Below are 26,313 nucleotides of genomic sequence, written 5' to 3'. Positions count from 1 at the left end.
CCATTCTCGTCCTGCTTTCCCCTGCCGACTAACCCTTGCTTCCCAACCTAGGCAACCACACGGTGGTAGATAGCACAGCCCAGGCACATCGTCCATCATCATGTCTCATCTCTACCCGAAGATGGAGACTCTCCGGGGCACCCTCTCCAGCCCGACGGGTCATCTCGACGCCCACCGCCGCGCGACGGCCAGACCTACTCCGTACCAGGCGCGCCCCGAACTCTACGGTGCCTTTTCTGCCGTCGATTCCGCCAAGGACAAGACGCGGAAGCTCGCCAGGGAAGCCAGCGGCCGCGCCGCCGAGCCCGACAAGATCGAGCTCTACTCTCGCAAGTACTATGCCGCCTGTTCCTTTGGCGGACTCCTCGCCTGCGTAGGTGAAGCGACCCTTCCGTCCGTTGGCCTTCTTGCTCACGACCGTCGTCAAGGGTCTCACGCACACCATGGTCACCCCGCTCGACCTCGTCAAGACCCGGCGACAGGTCGACCCGAAGCTCTACACAAGCAACTTCCAGGCCTGGGGTAGCATCTACCGCGCCGAGGGCCTGCGCGGCATCTTCACGGGATGGAGTCCCACCTTTTTCGGCTATAGCGCCCAGGGAGCCTTCAAGTACGGCTGGTACGAGTACTTCAAGAAGACCTACTCCGACATGGCCGGCCCCGAGGCGGCCAACAAGTACAAGACGGGACTCTACCTGGCGGCCTCGGCCTCGGCCGAATTCCTCGCCGACATTGCGCTGTGTCCCTTCGAGGCCGTCAAGGTCCGGATGCAGGGGTCCATGCCCAACCCGTACGCCGGCACCTTTCACGGCATCAAGTCCGTCACCGGCAAGGAGGGCTGGGCTGGTCTGTACAAGGGATTGTACCCGCTCTGGGGCCGTCAGATTCCCTACACGATGATGAAGTTTGCCTCGTTCGAGACCATTGTCGAGATGATCTATGACAGGCTGCCCGGTGAGAAGAGCGACTACGGCAAGGCGGCCCAAACCGGAGTTTCCTTTACCGGCGGCTACCTGGCCGGAATTCTGTGTGCCATCGTCTCCCATCCTGCCGATGTCATGGTTAGCAAGCTCAACGCCTCGCGCGAGCCCGGCGAGGCCTTTGGCGCCGCCGTCGGACGCATCTACAAGGACATTGGATTCTCCGGACTCTGGAATGGGTTGCCGGTACGAATCGTCATGATTGGCACCCTGACCGGTCTGCAGTGGATGATTTATGTAAGTGTCCCTGACGCCTCCGGCGTGCTTATCATCTCCACGCAACTCCGAGCAGTCACTAACTCAGGGTGCAGGATTACTTCAAGATTGTTATGGGTTTCCCGACGACAGGAGGCGCTCCACCGCCGCCCGCGAAGTAGTGGGGAACGGGGGCGCTGGCCGCCGATGGCCTCGCGGTGCTTGCATTTCCCGGGTTTTGGGAGTACTGGGAGATGGCCTTGAACCAGTACTGACGAGCTCTGGCGGGTCGAGTGACGAGCTCGGCGAGAGATGCATGTATTTTTGTCCTCAGACCTTGAGGAATACTGCCGGAATTGTTTGTGGGAAGCATCTGGGACATTCCTCGATGGCCGCCAAAGACTGTATCCATCGTCCATGGGCTCCTCGTATCATGGAGAACGACAGGTCAAAGAGTCGCGCGCCCCCCGGTTTTCTGTACTTAAGTACTTACTGCCCAGCAAGTCGATCGAGGTACTCCGTACAGTATTAGATTGCTGCCGAACAAGGCATCACCAAGACGATTTTATCCCATTAATGTTGCTCCTCTTAGCAAGTATGGGTAGTTCGTTGCATTACAAGAATTACTTGTACTTGTAGTAATTATGCACTTCATTACAAGTACATTTGCATGTACAGAGTAATACCGAACGCAGGAATTAGGTGTAAGTTTGCTTAATGTTTTCATAAAGATACGTTGATATCTGTTGGCATAATACGTGCCACTGTCGTTATTGTCGTCACTTGAAGCTCTCTGGCCAAGCTCGTGGAACGCATTGCATGTTACGGAGTACTTGTGCAGTACTTGCACTCCATAAGTAAGTACCTAGTACATATTAGGTGCAAGTACAAGTTAAGTACTATAAGTACTTATACTGTAATTATGTCAATGCAAATACTTGTGCCGTTCTGGTCCCAGAGTGGATCAACCCTTCGTTTGCTCTCTCGCTTATTTTGCCTTATCTCGAGCCACGTGATCCACAACTTTGCACGAATTTCTCGTCTTTTCGGCGAATTGGAATTGTGCGCCCGTTAGCGTGCTCTGTTGGGTGAGCCAGCCCCATCCCCCGAAAATCCTAGCCTCGAGTTCTTTCCTCTTGATTTCTCGTCATCACCCAACGCCGAGTGTTTGTGTCGACAATTCGCCCTCACAAACCACCAACCATGGCCAAGGAAACGCCCAAGACTGGTCTGGCCGTCGGCCTGAACCATGGCCACGTACGTGCCGTGTCTCCCGCCGTCTCACCTCGTGGAGGATCTCTGCTTCGTTGACGCTCCTCTGTGAGGTGTCGGCATTTTCTTCCCAAGCAGACGATGGACGCTGACGCCTTCCCCTTTTTGCCCAATATACAGAAGACCACTGCTCGTGTCGCCAAGCCCCGTGTCTCCCGGACCAAGGGCCATCTGAGCAAGCGAACTGCTTTCGTCCGCGAGGTCGTCAAGGAGGTTGCTGGGTGAGTGCTTTCCCCTCCATATCTCGCTTCCTACACTCGTTCGGGGAAGACAGGCAGATGGACGATCGTGCGATCTGCTGCGTCGAAGCATATGGACGTGGTGGAAGCCGGCGCATACCCGATCGATCATACGATAGTTTTCACGACTTGTCGAAATTTCTGCCTGCCCCCTCAACGACGAGTCTCGCGCACATGGGTTCCGACAAGTCACAATTGTACTGACTGTGTTACCTCAGCCTCGCCCCCTATGAGCGCCGTGTTATCGAGCTGCTCCGCAACAGCAAGGACAAGCGTGCCCGTAAGCTGGCCAAGAAGAGGGTACGTCGAATCCGCATCATCAACCACAACACGACCCCAATTACTAACGCTACAAAAGCTCGGAACTTTCGGCCGTGCCAAGAAGAAGGTCGACGAGCTCCAGCGCGTCATCGCCGAGTCCCGCCGCACCGCTCACTAAAGCAAGCCGGGGCTGGTTTTTTGTCGGAAGTCATGGGTAGTGGGATATTCTGGCAGGTTGGGCTTTCCCCACGGGATTGATGTTGAGCACGACTTGACCGATCAAAAACTTGACGGCGTTGATGCATCGTAGCCTGGGATAGCTGCGGTTTTAAATACCAAATCACCCATCACAAATGAAGCTGGCATGTATGTCGTACAATAATGAGGCGATGCAATTGTTCAATTACAAGAAACACCACCATGTCAGGAACTCTGACCAAAACTCTCCGGTCCCATGCATCAATGTATTTCTGAATAATCACTCATCGCTTGCTTGTCACCAGTGCTCTACAATGACTTGCTGAGTAGAACTACTTCTTTCCAATCTTGAACCACTTCGGCACTTTTTTGGCACCGTCTTCTCCAGCACCCTTGCCTCTGTCCGCCCTTGGCTGTTGCTGAACGGGAGCCGGCTGGTCATCCTCGGCCGTCCGCGGCATCTCTGGGATCTTGACTACCTTTCCTAGTTGCGCCACGCTTTCACTGAGGAACGGTTTCTGGCGGGCCTGCTTGGGCACGCTGTCGTCCCAGACAAGGTTGACGAGAACCCTGCCAGAAAGCTTGTATGACCTAATGAGGCCGTGTTGCGAGCTGCTGTTGTCTTGGATCGCCGTTTTGCTGCCGGGAAGGACGAGCCGAAAAGGGTGTTCTCTGCTTGCCATGACTCGCCGCACTGCCTCGTACAGGAACGTCCCCGTGGCCTCGGGGCCAACTTGCCACTCGCTACTCGTGTTGTCGGGGAAGCGCACCTTGATGACGACAGACTTGATGGCCGCGAGCCGGGCTTCCTCGGCAGCGATTTTTTCCTCGAGCTCCCTGTCCGAGGGAAGACGTTTGTTGCGCGAGGACTGCTGTAGACGTGCTTGATGAAGCTGCGCGTGAGCGATGGAAGGGACAAACTCAGAGTCGGACTCGGAGGGGGCGAGGGCCGCGGCTGGTACGGGGCCCGTCGGGGCCAGGAACACGCTGACGGGCAGGTAGGGGTCGATGGGGGCTAGAGACGAGGAGCCACCAGGTGGACGCTCTCCGGTTGCTTCCTCCGTTTTTCCTGTTGATTCGTCCTCCAGCTTGTCTTGAAGAGGAGCTCGCTGATGAGTTTCGGAGTCTTTGGCACAGTCATGATTTCCGTCCGTCATAGGTGCGTCTTCAAGCCGCTCTGGCTCGAATTCCTCCACCGTCGTTTCAGCCGTTGCATTCTCCGCCTTCTGATCTTGCTCCTCGATGTCCTTGAATAGATGGGATATCTGATCCATTGCCTCGAGCATGATCTGGTCCGTCTTTCTGTACGACAGCCGCACGAGGACATTTCCCGAGTTATAGCCCAGCTGCGACAGCGTCTTCTGAAATTCCCGAAACGTAGCAAACTCCCTGCCCATGATGTTCAGTACGGGCGTTTCGTAGAACAGATGACCGCCACCACTGGTGATGTTATCCGCGACGCCACGAGCCGTGATGTTGACATTCTTGCCCGCGCTTGCCTCGCCGCTTTCAAACTGACGCAGAACTTTCCAAAGGGACAGATCGGAAGGGAACTTTCGGATCAGCCGACCACCGGGTATCTCTTTGGCGTCGGGATGGGGCAGCTGCAAAGCGACTTGCACGGCCGAAGGCGTGTTGGACTTGAGAACCAGCTCGAGCTTGGCGCCAGGCAAGAGTCCAGATGTGCGGAAGGGTACAGAGAGGTCGACTTGCTTCTGCTTGTTCCTGGTGGCATTGTTGATTAGGTATCCAGTAGAACAAACTCCGGGGGACACGCAAGAAGTCTCACTTTATCAGATACCTGTCACTCGCAAGGTTAAGCTCCTTGCAGGCTTGCTCGAGAACGTCGATAAGGTAGGTTCCAGGCGAGACCTTGATCGTTTTGCGCCGGAGGTCGGTGGCAATGACCACAACGTGTGAGGCCATTTTGGCGTCGTCTGTGGAGGGAATGCCGGCGGGAAGGAGGAAGAACGATCCGTCGGCCGCAAGGAGGAAACGTATTGTTGAATACTGGAGCTTGGCTTGTGTGAAGAGCTGCGGGTGCGGTGCGGTGATGCAACAGTGGGGGTTGATTTGGTCTTGGACAATCGTGCTTTAGGGCCATGGATGGAGTCTTTCAAACAACAAGCAACCACTCTCTGGTCTGAGGGTCCCGGGGGTGTTGATTTGAGGGGTAGGGTTTTCCCATGCGTGTTGATGGTAATGATTTCAACGGTTTGCTCGCTTTATCGTCAGTTCGATTCTAGAACTATCCGTTGAGGTGAGGTAAGTAAGTAGCGCGTCCGTCTAGGCACCAACCAAAATCGTTGCGTAATTAGCAATTGAATAAGTACTTAGTACGGACTACTAGTAATACCTGCCGTCAAATGTACCGGCCATGCCAAGTGGTGTAAGTACTGTAAGTACTGTACTTGTACCCGGAACTTGGTATATCAAGACAATCATGTACCGATCGATGAAAGTACATGTACTTACTGTAGGCGTAGGTACTCATAATTACTCCGTACATACTGTCAGTGTGCCTAAGTAAAGCACGTGCGTATACCTTTAGATACTTGGGCTGCCGTCTGATGTACCATGGAGCTCTTGTATCCTACATGTACACCTACTTAAGTACTTGTGCTTGTAGGTGTACAGTACGTGAACTGCACATATTAGGACGGTAAACGTGCTTGGTACTAAGTAAGTACTGTACAGTAAGTTGTTGCTCACATGTATGAGTAAGTACAATGCACGGTACTGTAAGCGTAGTACTTCGTATGCGTTCAAGTACTTAAGTACTTACGCTTGCTGCACTGTGCTGTACACATATATGCTCCCAGGACGGGTGCTACTGATTGGACCAATCAGCGCGGGCCTGAAGCTGCAACAGAGTCCAGTGGCCAGCCAGTCCGCGGCTGAGCTGGTGGCCGCGCCAGACAGTGTTTGCCTTGCGGCACCTAAGTACTTCGTAATACTGGAGAGCTACAGTACGCAGGAGACGTACATACATCCACGTCGATCCAAGTAGCCTCCGACCTTCAACAACCAACCCATCGAACGACGGAGACGACGACGACGACGGCCAGACAGTTTCTCACTGCTTTCGTCTTAGATTTCAGAAGACAACGGCCGCGGCGACGAGTTCCCTGCCAGTGCAGATCCCTTCCCACACCTCCCTCCCGTCACAATGGTAAGCTCCTGACCTCCAACATCGCCTCCATCAGCCTCCCCCCGAAAGCTAACACGTTACCAGTCGTCGCCCTTTTCCATCAGTTCGTCCCCCATAGTAATCAAATGTCGTCGCGCACTGACAAGCTCCCTCCCCTCCGACAGATGGCGGCGCCTGTGTCGCCATGGTGGGCAAGGACTGCGTCGCTATCGCCTGCGACCTCCGGCTCGGCCTGCAGGCCCTCACCGTTTCCAATAACTTCCCCAAGATCTTCCGGTACGGCGAAGTCTTCCTTGGCCTCACCGGCCTCGCCACCGACGTCAGCACCGTCAGTGATCTCTTCCGCTACAAGGCCAACATGTATCGCCTGCGGGAGGAGCGCACGATCGCCCCGCGAACATTTGCCAACCTCGTCTCGTCGTCCCTCTACGAGCGCCGATTCGGTCCCTACTTTGTGTCGCCCATCGTCGCCGGACTCGACCCAAAGACAGGAAAGCCCTTCATCTGCGGCTTCGACAGCATCGGCTGTATTGATTTCGCAAAGGACTTCATCGTCTCCGGGACCGCGTCAGAGCAACTCTTTGGCATGTGCGAGGGCCTCTGGGAGCCCGACATGGTACGTTCGCTTCTCGTTGTTGAAAATATTGATGCAGACGCTGACGCTGAGTGTCCGCGCAGGAACCCGATGCACTATTCGAGACCATCTCACAGTCGCTGCTCAACGCCGTCGACCGCGATGCTCTGTCCGGCTGGGGCGCCCATGTCTACATAATCGAGAAGGACAAGGTCACGAAGCGATTGCTCAAGGGTAGACAAGATTAGAGAGGGAGGACATGGAACCCACGGCCACGGGACCGGTGCGCTTTCCACCGCTGTACGACTATCTATACGTTCGACCCCATCGAGGTTGGGCAATGAAAATCATGTGACCAGTCGGGGTCCAAGTCCTCATGTGGCTTGCATTCTGCCGCCTGCATAGTCAAACATCGATGCGTACTCAGTTTCCCAACGTGGTGAACGAGTTATTGAGATATGATACAATGATGTCTAGCGTCTAGTGCGGGCTATTCATGCACGTCTTAATCTATGTTCGTGTGGATTTGCGTCCCTGCATTCCTGCGTCCACTCTATTGGTCCTTTTTGGCCTTGATACCCCGGACGGTTGGAAGTGTCGTGGTCTGCATGAAAAATGTTCGTTCCATCAACTTGAGCACTTCGTCGAGAAGGCTGTCACCAGACGTTAGCACGGTCGAGACTCGGGCGGAAAACAGCTTGTGACCTACATGACGGGCGCGCTTATGACGAGCACTGCCTTCCATTCCGTCCAGTTGAGAGGCAGAATGGCAAACAAGGTTCGGAGGAAAGGGGTGTAGAGCAGGGCAAAGTGGAGCGCCATGGACAGGGCGATGGCGTAGACGAGCATCATGTTCTCCCACAGGGGTAGGGTGAGCAGCGACTCGCTCGAGGACAGCGCGTTCATGGCGTTGAACATCTCAATGACGACGAGGATGGACAGCGAAACCGTCGAGCCGGCCTTGGCCATGTCGTTGTAGAACATGTCGCAGCCAATCTCGGGAAAGTCCGTCGAGCAGTGATGGAAGCGTGACAGCTGGCTAAAGGTGATCTGCGGGCCCTCGGGGTAGTACATGAACCACCAGGCGTAGCCGGCAACGGTGCCGAGGCCGACATACGTGCCGATGACCATGTAACGGAAGAACAGCCAGCCGCTGATGAGGGGCTCATTTCTCTTCCGCGGCTGTCGCTTCATTATGTCGTGGTCCGGGGGGTTGAACGAGAGGGCAGTGGCAGGGAGGCCATCGGTGACGAGGTTGACCCAGAGCAGCTGAACGGGGATCAGCGCCTCGGGCATTCCCAGAGCGGCCGTGAGGAAGATGGAGACGACCTCGCCAATGTTGGACGAAATCAGATAACGGATAAACTGCTGCGTGTTGTTGTAAATGGCCCGACCCTCCTCGATGGCAACCTCGATGGTGGCAAAGTTGCTGTCGGCGAGAACCATGTCGGCAGCGAGCTTCGAAACATCCGTGCCGGAGCCCATGGCAACGCCGATATCGGCCTTCTTGAGGGCGGGCGCGTCGTTGACGCCGTCGCCAGTCATGGCGACGACCTCGTTGATGGACTGGAGCAGATCGATAAGCTTTGATTTGTGCGCCGGCTCCACGCGGGAGAAGAGCGAGGCATGCTTGGCCGCCTCGAGCTGGCCGGCAGGGCTCAAGTCGTCAAACTCGCGGCCGGTGAAGCTCTTGCCCTCAAGATCCTCGTCCTGGTCAAAGACGCCGATCTGTCGGCAGATGCTCTCCGCCGTGTTGCGGTTATCGCCCGTCATGACGATGACGCGGATGCCCGCTTCCTTGCACTGCTCGATGGCCCTGGGAACCTCCTCTCGGGGAGGGTCGAGCATGCTGACGAGGCCCAAGAAGGTCATGTTCTGTTCCAGCTTGGTGTATTCTTCCGTCGTCTTGCTGGCGAGCAGCGGGTTGTCGGCGACGTCATCGATGCTCGCCAGAGCAATGACTCGGAGGCCACGATTTCCGGACTCGACAACCTTTCCCATCAAAAGACCCGAGAGCCTCGCATCGAGGGCAACCTTCTTGCCGTCGGCGCCGAGGATGGCGTGGCTGCACCGGTCAATGATGGACTCGGGGGCACCCTTGACAAGGAGCTTCTTCCCCTTGCCGCTCCGAACCAGGACGGACATGCTCTTACGATCCCGAGAGAATTCGTACGACGCCAGTCTGGGGAGCTGCTTCTCATGGTTGGCGCTCGCAAAGTGTACGCAGTCATCGGGATGCGTTCCCGACGGCGCGCAAGGTCCAATCTTCTCGACAAGAACTCTCAGGGCGCCTTCCGTCGGCTCGCCGACGCTCGAGAAGGTGGCCGTTCGGTCATCGTAGGCGAGATGGCTATCGTTGCAGAGAGCCGCAACCTCGGCCATGCGGCGAATCGTGTCAGACTTGGAGGTGAGATTCTCCACCACCTTCCCGTTCATCCTGATGGCGCCCTTGGGGGCGAATGTGATGCCGTCGACGTCGAACTCGGTCAGGTCGGCGCCGGCCTCGTTGAGGTGCATCAACTTGTTGACGCTCATCTGGTTGGTGGTGAGCGTGCCCGTCTTGTCGGAGCAGATGACGCTGCAGCTGCCGAGCGTCTCGACCGAGGGAAGGCTTCGGACGACGGCATTCTTGGCCGCCATCTTGCGGGTGCCGAGGGCGAGGCAGGTGGTGATGACGACGGCAAGACCTTCGGGGATGGCGGCGACGCCGAGGGAGACGGCGATCTTGAGATAGTAGATTGCACCATGGGTCCAGCTGGCATGGCTGGGGTCGTTGAAGTTGGGTATGTTGATGAGCCAGACGAGGATGCAAATGACGGAAATGACCTTGGCGAGGACGTCGCCGAAGTCGTTGAGCTTCTGCTTCAGAGGGGTGGGCTCCGAAATCTGTGCCGTGATGCTCTCGTGGATGTCTCCGATGGCCGTGTTGGATCCGGTCAGGGTGACGACGGCCTTGGCGCGGCCCACGACGACCGTGGTTCCGGAGAAGAGCATGTTGATCTGATCCTGCAGGACGGCGCGCTCATCCTTGACGATGGCGCAGTCGTCCTTGCCGACGCTCTCGCTCTCACCCGTCAGGATGGCTTGGTCGACCGAGAAGCTGTTGCTTTCGATGGCGACGACACGGCAGTCGGCAGGAATGCGGTCGCCGACTGCCACGGTGATGATGTCACCGGGAACCAGCTCCTCGGCCTTGACCCGGGATACGTGGCCGCCGTTGCGGATGACGCTGGACTCGTTGGCCGAATATTCCTGGAGAGCGGCGATTGCCTTTTCGGCACTGCTCTCCTGCGAAACGCCGACGACGGCATTGAGGACGAGGATGGTGAGTATCTGGCGCCGAGGCAGACGGACCGTCCGTGTTAGCCATTGTGACCCTCTTTGTGACCCTCTCGGGCAGCGGTTGCAAAGACGGGCAGGGTGCTCACCACGGCGGGATCGACAAATGCGCTCCAGCCACCTTCGTCCTCGAGAAGGGCGAGGACGAGCGAGACGGCGGCCGAGCCGAGCAGGATGACGACAAGTTGGTCCTTGAACTGCTCGAGGATGAGCTCCCACAGCGGAGTCGGGGGGTCCTCGGGGATCGCTGCGCATGCCTGTCAGCATCGAGTCGTGTGCGCGACGGGGGCATGCCACGGGGCGACGGTTCCCAGCAGGAGAGATGCGCACCATTTCGGCCGTGCTTGCTTCGGAGCTGCGCAACCTGATTGCTCGAGAGGCCGCGATGTTCGTCGACGCCAAAGTGGTCGAGCACCGTGGCGATGGGGTGGGCAAAGGCGATATCCATGGCGGAGGATATCGCTTGAGCCGGACAGCTCAGACCTTGACGGATGATATGCCGATAATCTAGGTACAGAAGATTTTGGTGAGAGTGGTGAGCGGTGGGTGGCCGGTGGTGGGCTGGGTGGGATGGTGTAATAGGTGGTAGCGGTGGTGGCGGTGGGTGTGGCACTGAGACGAGGGAATAGCTTGTCCAGGTGTATTCATCTAGACGTCACACCTACAAGTATACCGCAACAGAGCTGCTCGGCTGACGATTGGAAAGGAAAGAAGAGGAAGGAAAAAGAAGAACGACGAGGGGGGAGGCGAGCATGAAACTGTTGATCGGTGAAGGCAGATTTACCAGATCCTGGGCCCCACACAGCGGCGAGAAACAAAGCGATGGCTTCCTTCCCGAAAACTTCTACACATACGTGTTCGTTATTAGAGGTACCAAGTACTTGTCTACCCAACCACGTTGCCACCACCTACGCCCTACGGAGCTCGGAGGCAGCGCTAGTACATGCAGGTAGATATTACTCGGTGCAAGGCCTCTGGTTGTAGTCTTCTACTGTAGGTTCCAAGTGCAAAAGCAGGTAAGTGCTCTGCCAATCTAATAATTAGTAAGAACGGTCCTTGAAGGGACCTGAAACCCGGGCCGAAGACGCCGAAACGCCGAGGTTGTAAGGCTTCGCAGTCCGAGCACCCCTAAGTACAGAGCACATACTTAGGGAGTTACAGTGCAGGCAAGTACAACTACAGTAGATTTCACATCATATTACCTGCAAGGTCGCCTTTGTGTAAAATAGTCGAGGTGGCCCAGAACGAGAGTACAATTACAAGTACTGGTACCCTCCGGGTGCTCGTACGGAGTACATGCACCTGTAATGCTTGTACAAGTACAGTACTCTTTCCGGAGTATTACTTGCAGTGCTTATTTTACTCGCTCGCTCGCTACGCTCGGACTCCATACTCGGGCGTGCGACGACTTGATTCGCTCCGATTCCATGGCTGCGCCGACTCGGACAGGGCACATGCACATTCATTCGGGTACAATGAGTCGTAATAACCAGCTAGTATTTACTTTGTATTAGTGCTCCAACCCTACAAGGCACTTGCATGGTTATAATACTTGGAAGTACGGAGTACTAACCGACCAAGTACCGCTACGAAAGCATTTACTTGCACTTCGTACTCCGTACTGCTGAAGTCTTAGTAATACGCCTTCAGTGTGAGCCAGTGACCTCAAGAGTTGGCTCATGTGGTACTTGCCGGCACCATACCGTTGCGTGACCTACCCCCGTGACTGCAAGGTTGGTTGGTGGTTTCTACAGCTGAAAGTATGTTGGTGCCGCGGGGTTGTAGAGAGTACTTTGCTTGCCATTAGTAATACTACCTAGTACCCCGTAGTCCTGGTCCTGCTCGTAGTGGGAGTCGAGACCTGACGTCCGCATACCACATTGTCGGCAATACCAGGCAGTAATACAAACTATGACTTGCTAGCACGGCGGAATGGTACAGGAAAGTGTACAATTAAGTAAGTAGGAGGTACTCCGCACAAGTAATAATAAACCCGTGTAACCAAAACAGGATCAAGACTCGTCTACTGTGTGTAAAGTGAGTACAAGTGCGCAACTATTACGCCAAGATCATGCTTCATCCATCGCTGACGCGAGACACAACATCCGTTGTCCTCTCGAGCGGTTCTGCTACAGCCTGCATCCGTCTTCGTTCCGTTGCATGTATCGATTTGCTTCACCGAACCGTCGTGCATGCATGCTAGGTTCCGCCGTGCGTCATGTCTTACCTAGTGGTGGGTGCACGGTAACTAGGTCATCGTTAGCTAGCGACGACATTGGTTGGTTGCCTGGCCCGACACTGGAGGTGTCATACTCGTATGGCTTCTTGCACGACCGTTGACGGGCGACACCTGCTACTCGTCAAGCTCGCCACCACAGGACATTCCAACACACGACAGGCAGATAGATGCTTTACACAACCCTTCACGGCATGCGCCGCCATTAGTTCCGCCGCCATCACACTGCACTCACCGGCACGATGCCTTGCCCAAAGCCTAGCCTTGCTCGGACGCTGCTGTCGTCGCTGGTCCTCGCGGCCAACCTGGTCGGCCTGGTGTCGGCGAGCATCTCCCCGGCCCTGTTCAGAGACCTCGAGCGCCATTCGCGCATCGTCGACATCACCTACTGCATCGGAAATTCCGGCATTCGAAAACCCTTCGAATGCATCTCCCGCTGCAACGATTTCCCCGAGTTGTCCTTGGTCACCACCTGGAGTACTGGGTTGCTCTTGACGGACAGCTGCGGCTACATCGCCGTGGACCACGGTCGGAACAAGGCAGCCAAGAGGCCCGGCGAGAACGAGGACGAGAATGCCAAGGCGAAGGCGGACGAGAACAAGCGGCAACTCGGCGCCATCGTCGTTGCCTTTCGTGGAACGTACAGCATCAGGAACACCATAGTGGACTTGAGCACCCTGCCCCAGCAGTACGTGCCCTACCCGCCGCCCGACGATGGCGGTCAGGAGCCGGCGGGGAAGCCCGAGAACAGGTGCGACAATTGTACCGTGCACATGGGCTTCCTCCAGTCGTGGCAGAGCGCGCGAGATATCGTCCTGCCCGAGCTGAAGGCGCTGAGGGCCAAGCATCCTTCGTATCCGATTCACCTCGTCGGTCACAGCCTCGGAGGTGCCGTCGCCTGCCTTGCCGGTCTCGAGATCAAGACGTCCTTGGGCTGGGACGACATCAAGGTCACGACCTTTGGCGAGCCCCGCGTCGGGAACCACGAGCTGGCGCGCTTCATCGACACCGTCTTCGCGCTGGACGACGACGCCGAGTTGGAATCTCGCTCGTTCCGCCGTGTAACCCACAGCAGAGATCCTGTCCCCCTCCTCCCGTGGGGGGAATGGGGCTATCGATCGCACGCCGGCGAGATCTACATTTCCAAACCCGATCTCTCGCCGACCGAAGTCGACATGACGCCCTGCATCGGCGACAACGACCCCGCATGCATCACCGACGGCCAGAGCTTCCTGCACCAGGTGATGAGCCGGTGGCTGCACTTTGGCAAGCCCGGCACCAATCTCCTCGAGTATCTGGAGACGATGATGTTCCCCATGCGCATCAAGCCTTGGCAGCTGTTCTTTGCCCACCGAGACTACTTTTGGAGGCTCGGCCTCTGCGTGCCAGGAGGCGACCCTACCAACTGGGGGCGGAGTCACTTTACGGATTTCGAGCAGGGGGAACTGTAGCACGTTGCATCGGCGCCGTTCGGCCGTGGACAGGGCGGCCGGGGCTGGCAACTCGTTGGCCTGCGCGACATGGGACCAACGCCCTCTGAAAGGGGACTGAAAGGGGAACCCGAATTTGATACCACACCGAAACGATACGGTACATATCGTATACAACGACGGCCTGTACAGCTACGCTGGTGCGAAGCGACTGGCGCGAACCTCATGCGTATGCGCCATGTGCTCTCCCACTTCGCACGTAGTCGTCGACGTGACTCACCACCCGGGCAGGTCATGCTGCGTACAATGCAGGTATGTTGCACACCGAATAAGCCGAGGCAAAGAAATAGGGAGCGAAATCGTCATGTGAAGCCGCATCGCATGACCTTTGGTGTCCAGAAATTTCCGTGGCCGTGGAGCCTTGGCCGTCTTTTGTCTTTTTCATGATTGGCAGGGTCCTGGCGGTAATTTTTGGCATCGCCATTACCATCACATCACCCAAAGCATGCTCCTGCTCGCATGGAAAGCCACGACATGGAGTGTCCTTGCCATTCGGTATCCCCGTCAATATCGTGGGGATCAACAGATGGCGTCCATTTGCCTTGACAGGTACGAACAACCAACTGGGTTGGTTGCATGCACCGCTCCACGCGCCAACCGGCGAGTACGTAGGGCCACGCTTGCGTTGCTGCTTTTGGTAGCACGGCAGATGAAGGTACCTACGAACCTGCCAAGGTAGTATTGCGAACGTCTTGAAAGTGCCTCGAGTAGGAAGAGCATGAACCGCGAAGGAGGGAGGCAGCGTCTGTCGATACGCACAAAACCGAGTGACCGTTGCTTGAAGATCTGGATTAGATGGAGCGCAATGTCGCCCTCGTCGGATCATGTCCCTCATTCGAGGGAAGAGAGGTCGCTGCGAGGTACAGTACATTTTGGGCAGTACAATTTGGGGCACCTGGCGCTGGACTTGGTGGAACGTGCTAATAATCTAATAATCACTGCAGCACCAAGAGCTTGCTTGTACCTGAAATTGAAGTCAACAAGGGTACGGAGTACTAAGGAGTATTACGCTCATGAGCCACTGTACTGTAACTCCGAAGACACATACTGTATGTGCAAGTAAATATATGGTGCCGATGCTACAATGCCAACGTACTGGATGAAAGTATGTGCCGTACTGTAGATGGATCCTGATACGTACTGTACAGTAATAGTGGAAAGGGAGGAGCGTTGTTTGGGACGGTGCCTATAACCTAATACCAGGTACCTGTACTTACTTGGTAGTCGTGGTTGGGCTTGTACTCTGGGTCCCAACCTTCGTACCCAGACCAACCTGGGCTCCAGAGAGCGGTAGAATACAATTACGATCATGCTGGCACATCCGAGTCGATATCTACGAGGTAGGTAGGTAGGTAGGATAGCTGCCGTCATAAAACTGCGATTGCCAGTACTTACTGCCCTAGTGGCTCTCCGTGGCAGATCGTAGGCCAGAGGGCCAGAAGCGGGAAGCCGTGGCCATGAGGCTATCAACACTCACGTACTGTAAGGTAAGTACTCCGTACTAGCCTACCTAGTATTGCCTACTTATACTTCAGCAAGTAGTACCTAGCAGGTAAGCACTTATTACCTGCGGTACCTCGTACTCGCCGTACCAATTTTGAGATAGGCACAGTACTTGGGTACCTTGGTACTAAGGCATTACCCCCAGTACTTGCCCTGCAAGCACAGCACTAGGTCCTAAAGTACTGACGTGAGGATAATACAAGGGAAGGCTGGTCATGCCTAGTATTAGTACTCCGTCTCCGTACAAAGTACTTATTACTTACTTACCTACTTACTTAGCGGGTACATTGGCAGGTAAGTACACGAAGGTACCTAAGTACAGCATGTACGTACGTACTCCGTACTTACCTCCCTCAATAGCTGCCTGCTAGTTCCTCTCTCCGCACCCCGCTCCCTCATTTGCCTGTCTGACTGACTGGCCTGGCATTGGGCCACTTGGCGCCAGCTGTCCCTAATGGCCCGCCAGCTGTTCGTGACGCAGCCGCTGGCTAACCAGTGACCGGCTCCGCCTCCAAGACCGTCACTCCCAGGCCAGATAGGCCCAAAAAAACCAACCCGGATCCAGACCTATCCACAATCAAAATATAAACACCCACCCCCTCTTCTGTCGTCTTCAACGCCTCGTTTCTGCCTGCCGAACTCATCTCCTGCATCTTCGCAAGCATCATCCTTCGATCCAACAACCAACCAAACTCGCCACTTCGCTTAGTTTACATTCAGTCACCATGACCACCGAGGTACGTGCTCTCTCACTCGCTCCGCCTTCTCCGCTCTCCCTCCCGCTCTCCCTCCCCCCTCTCCCTCGCTCGCTTTTCATCGCCCACGGGCGTTTCCCAGCCTCACCGCCCACCTTGAGGCTGCGCCGACGCCTCAATGCCCCATCTCCGAGGGAAATCTGCATGTGAGGAGCGTCGCGGTGCATGGCCGGGGCATCTTGCCGCCTCTGATGGAGGATTGGCGGTCCGGCGCCTCCCGCTCGTCCCGGCTCGCCCCCTCCACTTCCCCTCCTTCGCGGACCTCAACGATCCTCGATCATCTCTCCACCGCCATCGGAAATCCGTGCTGACTCGCATCTCCCACAGCGTGAAAGGTTCGTCCGCAGCCTCGGGCTCGCCTGCACGTGTTCGCTGCCGAGGTTCGCACGCTAACGCCCGACGGCGCACCACAGCAAGACTTTCCTGGCTCGCCTTTGCGAGCAGGCCGAGCGTTACGATGAGATGGTAACATACATGAAGGAGGTCGCCAAGATTGGTGGCGAGCTCACCGTGGACGAGCGTAACCTCCTGAGCGTCGCCTACAAGAACGTCGTCGGTACCCGCCGTGCCTCGTGGCGTATCATCTCCTCCATCGAGCAAAAGGAGGAGTCCAAGGGCTCCGAGAAGCACGTCTCCACCATCAAGGAGTACCGCTCCAAGATTGAGCTGGAGCTCGAGCAGGTCTGCCAGGACGTGCTCAACGTCCTCGACGACAGCCTCATCCCCAACGCCGCCACGGGCGAGTCCAAGGTCTTCTACCACAAGATGTATGACCTCCCTCCCTCGGGTCTCCATCGGTTCACCATGGTGTCGATGTCATCGACGGGCGCCGTTCACGACTGATCGTTGCCTCGCCATCATAGGAAGGGTGACTACCACCGCTACCTCGCCGAGTTCGCCTCGGGCGAGAAGCGCAAGCTCGCCGCCACTGCCGCGCACGAGGCCTACAAGGTGCGCAACCTCCATGGCCGAACGCATGGCATCCCGCGTCGACGCCGTGTCCTCGTCGTGCCACGAGTCGGTACTAACCGGACATGGTCTGCAGAACGCCACCGATGTTGCCCAGACCGACCTGACGCCCACTCACCCCATTCGTCTCGGTCTTGCCCTGAACTTTTCCGTCTTCTACTACGAGATCCTGAACTCGCCCGACCGTGCTTGCCACTTGGCCAAGCAGGCCTTTGACGACGCCATCGCCGAGCTCGACTCGTTGTCCGAGGAGTCGTACCGCGACAGCACTCTTATCATGCAGCTGCTGCGCGACAACCTCACCCTCTGGACCTCGTCCGACAGCGCCGACGCCGAGGCTGCCGGCGGCGAGGCTGGCAAGAAGGAGGAGGGTGAGGCGTCCAAGCCCGCGGCCGAGGAGGAGACCAAGGCCGAGGAGCCCGCCCCCGCGGCCGGCTCGTAAATCCCCTTCTCTCACCCACCCGATGTCATGGGCGCCTCGGCATACCGGAACCGAGGCGCGATGTTCGGCCGCCGGCCGCTCGCCTTCCCACCCTCGTGTTTGGCGAGCGGCGACGTGCCTCTATTTTTAGGGCTGGCAGGCAGGTGATGTTGCGCAGGCGCGCGATGCGTTTGATTTATCGGCATGGCGGGAGGGATTGGCGGGATATCACGGCCAGGGAGGGAGGGGAGCGTATTGGGCGCGAGCATGGATGTCGCCGTCTTCTATTGTCTTATTCCTCCCATCGGACCGGGAGAGCCGGCGTCCCCGTCTACGCAACAGACGGCGGCGACGCTCTCCCTGCCGGTCCACGGTATCGCGAATGGTTCCCCCCCACCAGATTTTGCCCTGGTGTTTCCTTGTTTGTCTCGAGACTATCGATTCTCCATTTTGCAGGATCGACACAGGCAAAATGCTCTTTCTGTTGTTTACTCGTCTGGTTTTGAATCCCCCTTGCGGGCGTGCTTCCCCCGACTCGATGGCTCATCACCGTTGGGAGAGAAGGAATCGTGGCATTGTGTGGTCCCCCCTCCCCCCTCCCCCGTTCTCCCCCGTTCTCCCCCGTTCCCCCCAACCCCCAAGGAAACAATCACTCATGAGGAAGATATTGTCCGCAGCCGACGGATGACGATCTCTTCGCAGCACACGACGGACAACGGCGGGGATGACGGCGATGCAGAAGACAGCTCAGTTTCACCGTGGTACTAGTCTAGCTACGTGGGTCGAGGTTGCGCATCTGTCCGTCCCCCCAAAGCTGTTGGCGCGGCGCGGGCGGTAGAACTTGTCGTCGGTGGTGGATTGATGATCAAGAAACAAAAATGGCCATTGCCAAGATAAAGATCGCCAATGATTGCGTAGTTCAAGTGAAGTATGTGACCGTGACCGTGCTCCAGGTCTAGAAAGCATACGTGATTCATGTTCGTGATGAAAGGGTGGGGTATTATCGATGTGGTGATTTCTGTCAATTATGTCGCTCGATAGATGGTGGTGCGGTGATGGTGGTGCGGTGATGGTGGTGCGGTGATGGTGGTGCGGTGATGGTGGTGCGGTGATGGTGGTGCGGTGATGGTGGTGTGGTGATGGTGGTGCTGTAAGTCAGCTGGCATGCGCAGGTATGTACAGAGTATGGTGGTTGGATATGGCATGGCCCGTCGTGGCTGTCAATTTGCTCGAGTGGATGAGCCGACGGCCACTGTCTCTCCAACGACGACGACGAACAAAAGGGCCTTTATGCCCGCGGATGAGCTCCTCGTGTAGCAAGAACGGCAGTCTCAACGGCGTCGTCATCGTCGTCGGTTGCCGTCTTCGCTTCTCGACTAAGAAGCGTCCACGTGAGGTTTCTGCTGCCTCAGCAGCCTAGCTGCTCGGGCCAACCTCTCTGCCTTCTTGCGCCCTTTGGCGGCAGCGGCAGCGCCGTCACCGCTGCTCTCCTCCCCAAGGCCCATCTCCTCCGCCTCGTGCGCCCTCTCCAGCTGGTCCAGCTGCTGAGGTGCCGTACGGTACATGGCGGTTCGTATGACCTCGCCGTGGGGGCCCACCTCACCGTCATCGTCGGCGTGCTTGCGGAAGGAGAGGCGGCGGACGAGAAGAGTCCAGAAGCGAGGTAGCCGGTGGCCTTGCGAGGGCACGGGAAGGGAGGCGGCGGTGATGGCGCTCGAGGTTGCCGAGGCGGCAGATGACGTCGTCGAGGCGGAGGAGAGGGGGCAGGCCGGGGAGGCGAGGGCCGTGGCGACCTCGGAGCGCCATATGAGAATGCGCGTGTGGGCCGTCGAAGCGGGAGGTTTTGCGTCGTCATCATGGAGAGAAGCCATGACGGTCGAGGAATGCTCGATGCGATGACAGGTTTCTCGCTGCGTAACGCAACGGCTGCCGGCGTCGATTATTGGACGACGTTGTCGACGGCGAGCGAAGAGTGAACGGTACGGTGGCAAGTCGTCATAGACCTGTCGATACGCATACGCATATACCTACACATACATATGTGCGCGTGTACGTATCTCCAGGCCCATCCACCCGTACGGATGGATATACGACGATGCTTCGTGGTGCAGCGTCGCCAGACGAACTTGACCTCCCGTTCCTGCGAACGCGAAGGTGTGAACGTTTGCCTGCGCTGGTGCGGCGACGTGCTGGACGCGCGGGTACGCAGTTTAGGGTTCACGAAAATATTTCACGCTCAAGAGTAGAAAGAGGTCGAGAGAGGGGAGATTTGGTGTTGGAGTCTTGCCAGAAGTTGTCGGTTGCTTTTCGATCCTGAGTCGAGGTGAGCCTTGACGCAGCAGGCAGGGACACAAACGCGGACAGAAAGGGGCAACCCCGGTGTTCCTCAACCCGGGGGAAATGGGAGAAGGATGCACTGTCGATGATGGACAGGCGGTCAGGATCAGGAAGGCAAAGAAAAGAGGTGTGGGAGACGGGAGATGGCAACGACGATGGGACGGGCCCCGGGCGTTTACATACTTAGTACGGCGTGGTAGGACTGCACTGTCCTTGTGCGCACCGCACTAACAGCAGGTTAGTAGGGTAGGGATGTGAAGATACAAGGACGGTGAGTGCTGCTGTAAGTATTAGGTGTACAGTGTACTCGGTAACCTCGGCCGCCGTGGTACTGTACAGGTACAAGAAAGTACTTGCACGACCTACTAAAGTACTCCGTAGGTGAAAAGCCTTGCAGCATCAACCCGCCACCAGCCGGCAGACCTGCCGAAGATTCATTATTGAGAACGTGCTGGTACATGGGAATACGTGCAAACGGCACACCGTGGACAAGTACCCATCATGTATCGACGTATCCCAGGCTGCCACCACTAATGCGTGGTCAGTAATAGCGCCCTAATGTGTGGCCCGCTGGCTAGTGGCAGCCATGACAGCGGTTGGGTGGCAGGTGCCACACCGATGGCGCGGAGAGCGAAAACAGCCACGGCGACAAGCGGCTGGTGGTAGGTAAGTACTTGGATTCCCAACGATTGCTTGTACCGATACCAGTGCCTACTACTATTACTCCGTATCACCGTATCAGCAGTAGAAATACTTAGGCACTTGCCCGCCACCTATCGGCGAGAAGCAGGTGCGTCACTCATGCAGCAAGTCGGCAAGGTCTCGATCATCGTAGCTGTAGGTACCTGCTGTTCATGCACCAACCAGTTGGGGTGAAAAGCGCGGTACCGACCTAACAACGCGTTCAGTGCGAGTAAATACGTGCCTGTCTGCGAAGCGCACGACTCAGCTCACGCCGTTAATGTATTATTCTTATGTTGTAAGTGCTATAAGTACTCGCATGCGGAGGAGTGGCTAATTAACCAGTGGGCCTTTGATCAGGCCATCCACCATCGGGGACCTACAGTACCTACAATTACGGAGTACCGGTACTTGTACTTGCTGATACGGTATTATCAACGCTCACCAGCAATGACGAGAACGCCCAAGTGCAAGTATTACATGTAGTTGTAGACTTACGGAGCACGCCTACTCCGTTCATACTTACTACCTACTTATCTATGCTAAGTCCATGTACTGCAAGTACAACATGAATAAGTAATAACAGAGCACTCCGTCCTTGTAGGTGTAAGTGCTGTCTGTACTTGACCTTGCAATACTGCTCCATGAGGTACTGTACAACTACAGCACAACTAAGTACCTAGCAAGTAGGTATTCACGGGCACGGAGTTCTGGGTAGCGAAAATACTAGGTATTGGTACCTAAACAGCCAAGCGCTGCAATCACCATACGCTAGCCTGTAGACTGTGTTGCAGCGCGTCATGTGCGAGAAGCCTCAAATCAGGTACCTGTGCATGCACCATGAGAGCACCTCCACACACCCAGGTGCTCGCTCAGGCCCCGTTCGCCACCCCCTCTCGCGTCCGGTCTCGTGACGCTCAGAGTGGTGGCGCCGGAGCACCGGCGGTGTCACCGACACCCAAACAAAATACATGGCGATGTCCATCATGGACGGGTGGTCGGACGGGTGGTCGACAGGCACTCAAGTCACGGACACGCTATACGGCCGTGGCATATGCACCCGGGATAGTTGTCAAAAACGGCTGCTAGATGTGCATGTGCCTCCATCCCGCTCTCCTCGATGCCACCCCTGGTAGGCGGCCAAGTGCGAACGAAAACCGCGTCAACAACATGCAGGTCCACGAGGTGCCCGTCCGCGTGCATCTACGCCTCCTGCTCTACCTTCGGTCTCTTGACTCGCCCCCAACCTCGCACGTGTTAATGCATGCACACGAGCACGGTGGTTCCGCCGCATGGGCAGAGGCGCCTCGTAATAACCTCCCTCTGCTATCGTGAGGGCGACTTGGTGCTCGGCTGCAGCGACTGCCACCCGCACATCTCCTCACCGCCGTCGGTGCCCAAATCCAAAAGGTCCACCGGCCCATCGCCACGGCTGCTGCCCTCGCCGCGCCGACCCGTGCTCGAACCGTTCCAGCTTGCCGACGCGTCAGCCGCGGTTCCCGTGCGTGCGAGCTGCCGCTCTTGGCCGACGACCACTGATGCCGCCGTGCCCATCCGCCGCTCGGGCAGCGCCGCCGGCCCTCGGGCAGCATCCAAGAGCGACGCTGCGGTCGTTGGCTGCCCGCTCGTCGTCGTCGTCGTCGGTGACCTTTGCGGCAGACGAGCATGGAAGTCACCGCCCTGGGCCTTGTCGCTCGTCGTGCCCGCTTCCCACCGTGCGGGAGGCGGGCTCGTGGCTAGATGAGCAGGCTTCCTGGCAACCGGCGGTGCTGGCTTGCCGCCGCCGCCGCCGCTCACGGGTCGCCGTGATAGGTGCCGTGTCGAGGAAGTCGCCGATTCGCCGAGCTCGCCTTCGTCCGCCGCCTCCCATGCGCCATCGCCCGTCGTGACCGGCCGCGACGGGGCACCCTGTCGGCGTGGTGGAGGCGGCGCTGGCGGCCCCGCTCTCGCTCTCGCCTCGGGCCGGCTCCTCTGCTCGTACGCGCGAGACGAAATTCCGCCCAAGGCGACCTGCGCCTTCGCCGTGCTCTGCGGAAGCGACACCTTCTCGTACGGCGAGCTCGACATGCTCGAGAGCGAGGCGTCCGCCGCCGGTCGCGGAATCGTGATCCAGTCCGCTTCGTCTCCGTGACCGAACGGGTTCGACGGCCGTTGCGGGTTGAGCACCACGGCCTGCCCGTCGCCGCCGCTCGGAATCGACACCTGCGCGCGAGCCGGTTGTTTGTTGTCGAGCCACCACTTCTGCCGATCCGAGCTTGCCGGGGGGAGCCCCGGTTCGATGGCGTCGTACCCGATCAGGTCTTCATCCTCCGTGTCTTCGCCGTCGCCGACGTGCGCCGTCGCGTCCCCGACCTCGGCCTTGCGGCGCTCGTACAGCTCGTGGCTGATGCGCTCCCGCAGAGCCTCGTTCACGATGCTGACCCTGCACTCGAACGTCGCGTACACCGGCCGGTGGTCGGAAAACCTCAGAGGTGCCGAATCGTACGTGAGCTGCCGGATGTTGACGCCTTTCCTCAGGATCCGGTCCGTCCAGGCCGGGATCCTCGCCTTCTCCGAGCTGTCGTAGTTGTCCGTCCCGATGTCGAACTTGTACGTCGGCATGAAGGCGATGTGCGCCTCCGAGTAGAACGGAAAGGCTAGCCCCGCCACCATCTGGAGATTCAGCTGGTCGTTCTCGTACAGGCTAGCCAAGTCTCGCTTCTTGATCAGCCCCTTGGCCTTCTCGAGGCCCAGGCCGATGCGGTAGTTGAAGTCGCCGAGCCAGACGATCGCATCTACCCCGACGTCAGCCAAGGGGGGGGAGAAAGGGATCCCGTGCCCGCACGATCCGCCTCGAGTTGCCGTCACTTACCGTGGTCCTCTATCCCCCTGTTCCGCTGAAATCGCAGCCCCTGGTGGATCGTGGCGTAATCTCGGTTGCGTTCGTCGTAGTTGGCAAAGCCGGCCGCCAGGTGGGCCGTCACGAAGCAGATGTGAGTGTTGGCGTAGTCGAACCGAATCGCCACGGCACCCTTGTTGCCAGCCATGCCGGACAGTCCCGTCTTCTTGACGCTCCCTTCCACGTTCTTAATGTTGGCCAGGATCGACGACTTGACGAATACGCACAGCGCCGCGCCCACGAGCTGACCGCTGCGCAGGAGCACGTATCGGTCGCCCCCGACGCCCTCCCGCCCCTCATTCAATGTCTGCTGCACCGCCTGCTCCCAAAGGTACTTCTTGGAAGGGTCGCTGTTCATGATTTGCTGCGGGCTGAGCTCGACAATCTCTTGAAAGGCAACGACATACACGTCGGCCTTCTCCGGTCCCGCCGAGGGAGGGAACAGCCACGGCGACAGGTCGTGGTCGATGCCGTCGGCCCGCCCGTTCAGGTTGAACGTTCCCGTCCAGATGCTGATCGTCTCGAACGAGGAGAACTCATCGCTCCTCTTCCCCAGCTCGACCGATACAAAGTCGCTGATGGGGTCGAACAGGTGGACCGGCGTCTGCCCGATGAGCCGACCCAGCAGCATGTCGATAGTCATCTGCCTCGAGGGGTCGACAAAGTTGTTGTGATATATTCGCTGGACTGACTTGCGCATGTCCGCCATCGCTCCCGAGAGTGACATCTTCCCATGCCTCGTAAACGACGACTTGAGCGCTCCGGTCCCGGCGTAAATTTTCGACAGCGAGTCGCCGTTGTCGGCCCAGAGGCTAGAGTGCCTCATCCAGAAATCGGACGCCGCGTAGTCTCCTCGGTGTCCTAGGAATTCGTCGACGGCCATTTGCGAGATGATGGTCTGGATGAGATTCGTCCGATCCAGACAGTCCAGGCAGTTGGTGCGGAAGACGCCCTCTTGCTGCAGCACAACCACCACTCGGGCGCCGGAATTCTCGCCTCCCGCAACGGTGCCGTCGCTCGTTTCTTCCGCCAAGAAGTAGGCAAAGCCATCTGTCGAGCCGTGAATATACCGCCTGATGTCCTTGGCCGCTTCGTACCCTGCCGGGCCCTTGGTCTCGGCATGGAAGTCGTAGTGTGTCTCTTGCAGGAGGGCATGGTCCGAGGAACCGTCGGCACCCGGCCGGCTGAGCGGAGATGCCCGTATGCCGTTGCGGTACATGGTGCTGAGCTCCACCTCGGCAGGCTTCGTCGCGCTGAGAAGGTTGATGATGTGAACTGCGCCGTATATGTGCTCCAGGTCTTCAAAGTGTTTGTCAAACGCCGGCTGCGCGCCCTCTTGGGATCGGGTCACCGTGATCTTCTGTCGACCGGGAAGCAGGTCCGCAGCCTGTTCCCAAAACACGGGAACCGAGCCTCGAACCTGAGCGTACGAGAACAATGTGCCCGTCGAGCTCCAGAATATTGTTTCGGATTCGACAAAGTTGGCGACATTCCCGTCGTCGTCGATGCCCCTCGAGTTGAATCGAGTGCCCGCTCGTCGACATGAAAGCCGTGATATGAGGGTGAGAAACGACGGCATCCCGCTCTTGGAATCCCTAATGGGCGATGCGCTCTGCGGCAGAGTCATGGTCTTGCAGAACCCTCGTATGGCCGATGTGAGGATGCGGGAGGAGTCCAAAGCCTCCCGCTCTTGGGCCATGAGGCGCGACCGAAACTGAACTAGCGGGCTGATCATAAAGGAGTTCCACAGGTATGTATCGTCAAAGTTGTCTATGTCAAACGAGTTCGAATTCATCGGCCTGCGCACCGGTCAGCGGCAACGATGCGTACGGGAATGACGGCCGCGGAACCTCCTCACCTGTCCTGTAATCGGTTTGTTACGTCAAAATCCGTGCTGTAGTAGAAGGATCCATTGCTGAGAAGTTTTTGGAGGTCGTGGCATGGGTGCTCTATGAGCACATCTCTCCGGCCTAGGCCCTGGCCGTACGGGGAGTTTGCGGTGTCCGGAAAGGCAGGCTCGGCCACGTCCAGGGGGACGACATCGTCGTACTCGGCGCTGCTCAGGCAGTGGAATGCCACGCTCAGGATGCGCTCTACCGTCTCACCGGGCCGCAGCGTTGCCGTTCTTTCCGCACGAGTGATGATGGAGAGGAAAACGTCGCCGTTGACGGCGATCAATCCAAGTGTCCCGTAGACAGGTCGAGAAGCCAGAGGTCGGTAATTTTTCAAAAGTTGATTCGTTATCGGTGAAAACTCCACCATGCACTTTGCAGTCGCCGAGTCGCCGCCAGACCGATGCTTCGCCGCGTGCAGCGAAGCGTGGGAGCCATCTTGGCCGCTCTCGCTCGCCGCAGTGCTATACCGAAGGATCAGAGCATGGGACGAGGACACGATGGCGATGGACCGAAAGGGGTGGTCGTGGATGTACAGCTCGCTCGACTTGTCGGGGGCGGGAGGCAGCGCGACCGACCAGCCTGATGGTTGATCCATGGAAAAGGTCGGCACTGGGAGAGATGGCCAACGAATGGGACACGCGTGGCATTAGGATCGAGCAGGGTCCATGATCCAGCCGGTGTCGAAAGGTCGGTCGTTGTCTGCTGCGATCAGGCTACCTAGACCGGGAGGTAGGTTAATTCGTACCGGGCAGTAAGGTAGAAGGTAGTAGGGTCGAATGTACTTGGCTTTGTGGTTTGTAGCTTCGATAGCCATGGGAGTACTAGGAGTTTGCGTACTCCTGAGCGATTGGAAGTTGGGGGTTATTACGTTGTTGGCAAGTGGAAGATGACGTCGACTAACGGCGGTACTGGGTACCTCAAGCTAGCATTGCCTTGATG

At 57.5% G+C, this 26,313-nt stretch overlaps 9 protein-coding genes across 9 annotated transcripts; 5 read left to right on the top strand and 4 right to left on the bottom strand.

Moving 5' to 3' along the window:
- Positions 1–121: 121 nt before the first annotated feature.
- DCS_07362 (uncharacterized protein) lies at positions 122–1,357 on the top strand (the record flags this gene model as incomplete). Its single annotated transcript, XM_040804647.1, has 3 exons — positions 122–373; positions 429–1,217; positions 1,292–1,357. 3 exons carry the CDS (start codon positions 122–124, stop codon positions 1,355–1,357), a joined length of 1,107 nt encoding a protein of 368 aa, XP_040654751.1.
- A 1,021-nt stretch (positions 1,358–2,378) lies between these two features.
- On the top strand, positions 2,379–3,125 carry DCS_07361 (Ribosomal protein L36e; the record flags this gene model as incomplete). The annotated part of the gene is made up of 4 exons (XM_040804646.1): positions 2,379–2,432; positions 2,568–2,668; positions 2,905–2,986; positions 3,045–3,125. The coding sequence occupies 4 exons, from the start codon at positions 2,379–2,381 to the stop codon at positions 3,123–3,125; spliced, it is 318 nt and encodes a 105-aa protein (XP_040654750.1).
- A 352-nt stretch (positions 3,126–3,477) lies between these two features.
- Positions 3,478–5,071, bottom strand: DCS_07360 (UBX domain protein; the record flags this gene model as incomplete). The annotated part of the gene is made up of 2 exons (XM_040804645.1): positions 3,478–4,870; positions 4,935–5,071. 2 exons carry the CDS (start codon positions 5,069–5,071, stop codon positions 3,478–3,480), a joined length of 1,530 nt encoding a protein of 509 aa, XP_040654749.1.
- Positions 5,072–6,314: 1,243 nt separating this feature from the next.
- On the top strand, positions 6,315–7,118 carry DCS_07359 (uncharacterized protein; the record flags this gene model as incomplete). The annotated part of the gene is made up of 4 exons (XM_040804644.1): positions 6,315–6,317; positions 6,381–6,399; positions 6,461–6,912; positions 6,975–7,118. 4 exons carry the CDS (start codon positions 6,315–6,317, stop codon positions 7,116–7,118), a joined length of 618 nt encoding a protein of 205 aa, XP_040654748.1.
- Positions 7,119–7,423: 305 nt separating this feature from the next.
- On the bottom strand, positions 7,424–10,657 carry DCS_07358 (putative calcium P-type ATPase; the record flags this gene model as incomplete). Its single annotated transcript, XM_040804643.1, has 4 exons — positions 7,424–7,523; positions 7,580–10,203; positions 10,299–10,456; positions 10,540–10,657. 4 exons carry the CDS (start codon positions 10,655–10,657, stop codon positions 7,424–7,426), a joined length of 3,000 nt encoding a protein of 999 aa, XP_040654747.1.
- Positions 10,658–12,687: 2,030 nt separating this feature from the next.
- Positions 12,688–13,896, top strand: DCS_07357 (uncharacterized protein; the record flags this gene model as incomplete). Its single annotated transcript, XM_040804642.1, has 1 exon — positions 12,688–13,896. The coding sequence occupies one exon, from the start codon at positions 12,688–12,690 to the stop codon at positions 13,894–13,896; it is 1,209 nt and encodes a 402-aa protein (XP_040654746.1).
- Positions 13,897–16,163: 2,267 nt separating this feature from the next.
- DCS_07356 (14-3-3 protein) lies at positions 16,164–17,604 on the top strand (the record flags this gene model as incomplete). Its single annotated transcript, XM_040804641.1, has 5 exons — positions 16,164–16,175; positions 16,521–16,528; positions 16,607–16,960; positions 17,057–17,144; positions 17,239–17,604. 5 exons carry the CDS (start codon positions 16,164–16,166, stop codon positions 17,602–17,604), a joined length of 828 nt encoding a protein of 275 aa, XP_040654745.1.
- Positions 17,605–18,959: 1,355 nt separating this feature from the next.
- Positions 18,960–19,454, bottom strand: DCS_07355 (uncharacterized protein; the record flags this gene model as incomplete). Its single annotated transcript, XM_040804640.1, has 1 exon — positions 18,960–19,454. The coding sequence occupies one exon, from the start codon at positions 19,452–19,454 to the stop codon at positions 18,960–18,962; it is 495 nt and encodes a 164-aa protein (XP_040654744.1).
- Positions 19,455–21,927: 2,473 nt separating this feature from the next.
- DCS_07354 (SacI domain and endonuclease/exonuclease/phosphatase) lies at positions 21,928–25,969 on the bottom strand (the record flags this gene model as incomplete). The annotated part of the gene is made up of 3 exons (XM_040804639.1): positions 21,928–23,375; positions 23,453–25,278; positions 25,338–25,969. The coding sequence occupies 3 exons, from the start codon at positions 25,967–25,969 to the stop codon at positions 21,928–21,930; spliced, it is 3,906 nt and encodes a 1,301-aa protein (XP_040654743.1).
- Positions 25,970–26,313: the final 344 nt, after the last annotated feature.

This window comes from Drechmeria coniospora, chromosome 03, assembly GCF_001625195.1.
Source record: "Drechmeria coniospora strain ARSEF 6962 chromosome 03, whole genome shotgun sequence".
Taxonomy (NCBI): domain Eukaryota; kingdom Fungi; phylum Ascomycota; class Sordariomycetes; order Hypocreales; family Ophiocordycipitaceae; genus Drechmeria; species Drechmeria coniospora.
The sequence above is the reverse complement of the archived record's forward strand: the minus strand, read 5'-3'. Positions and strand labels throughout refer to the sequence as shown.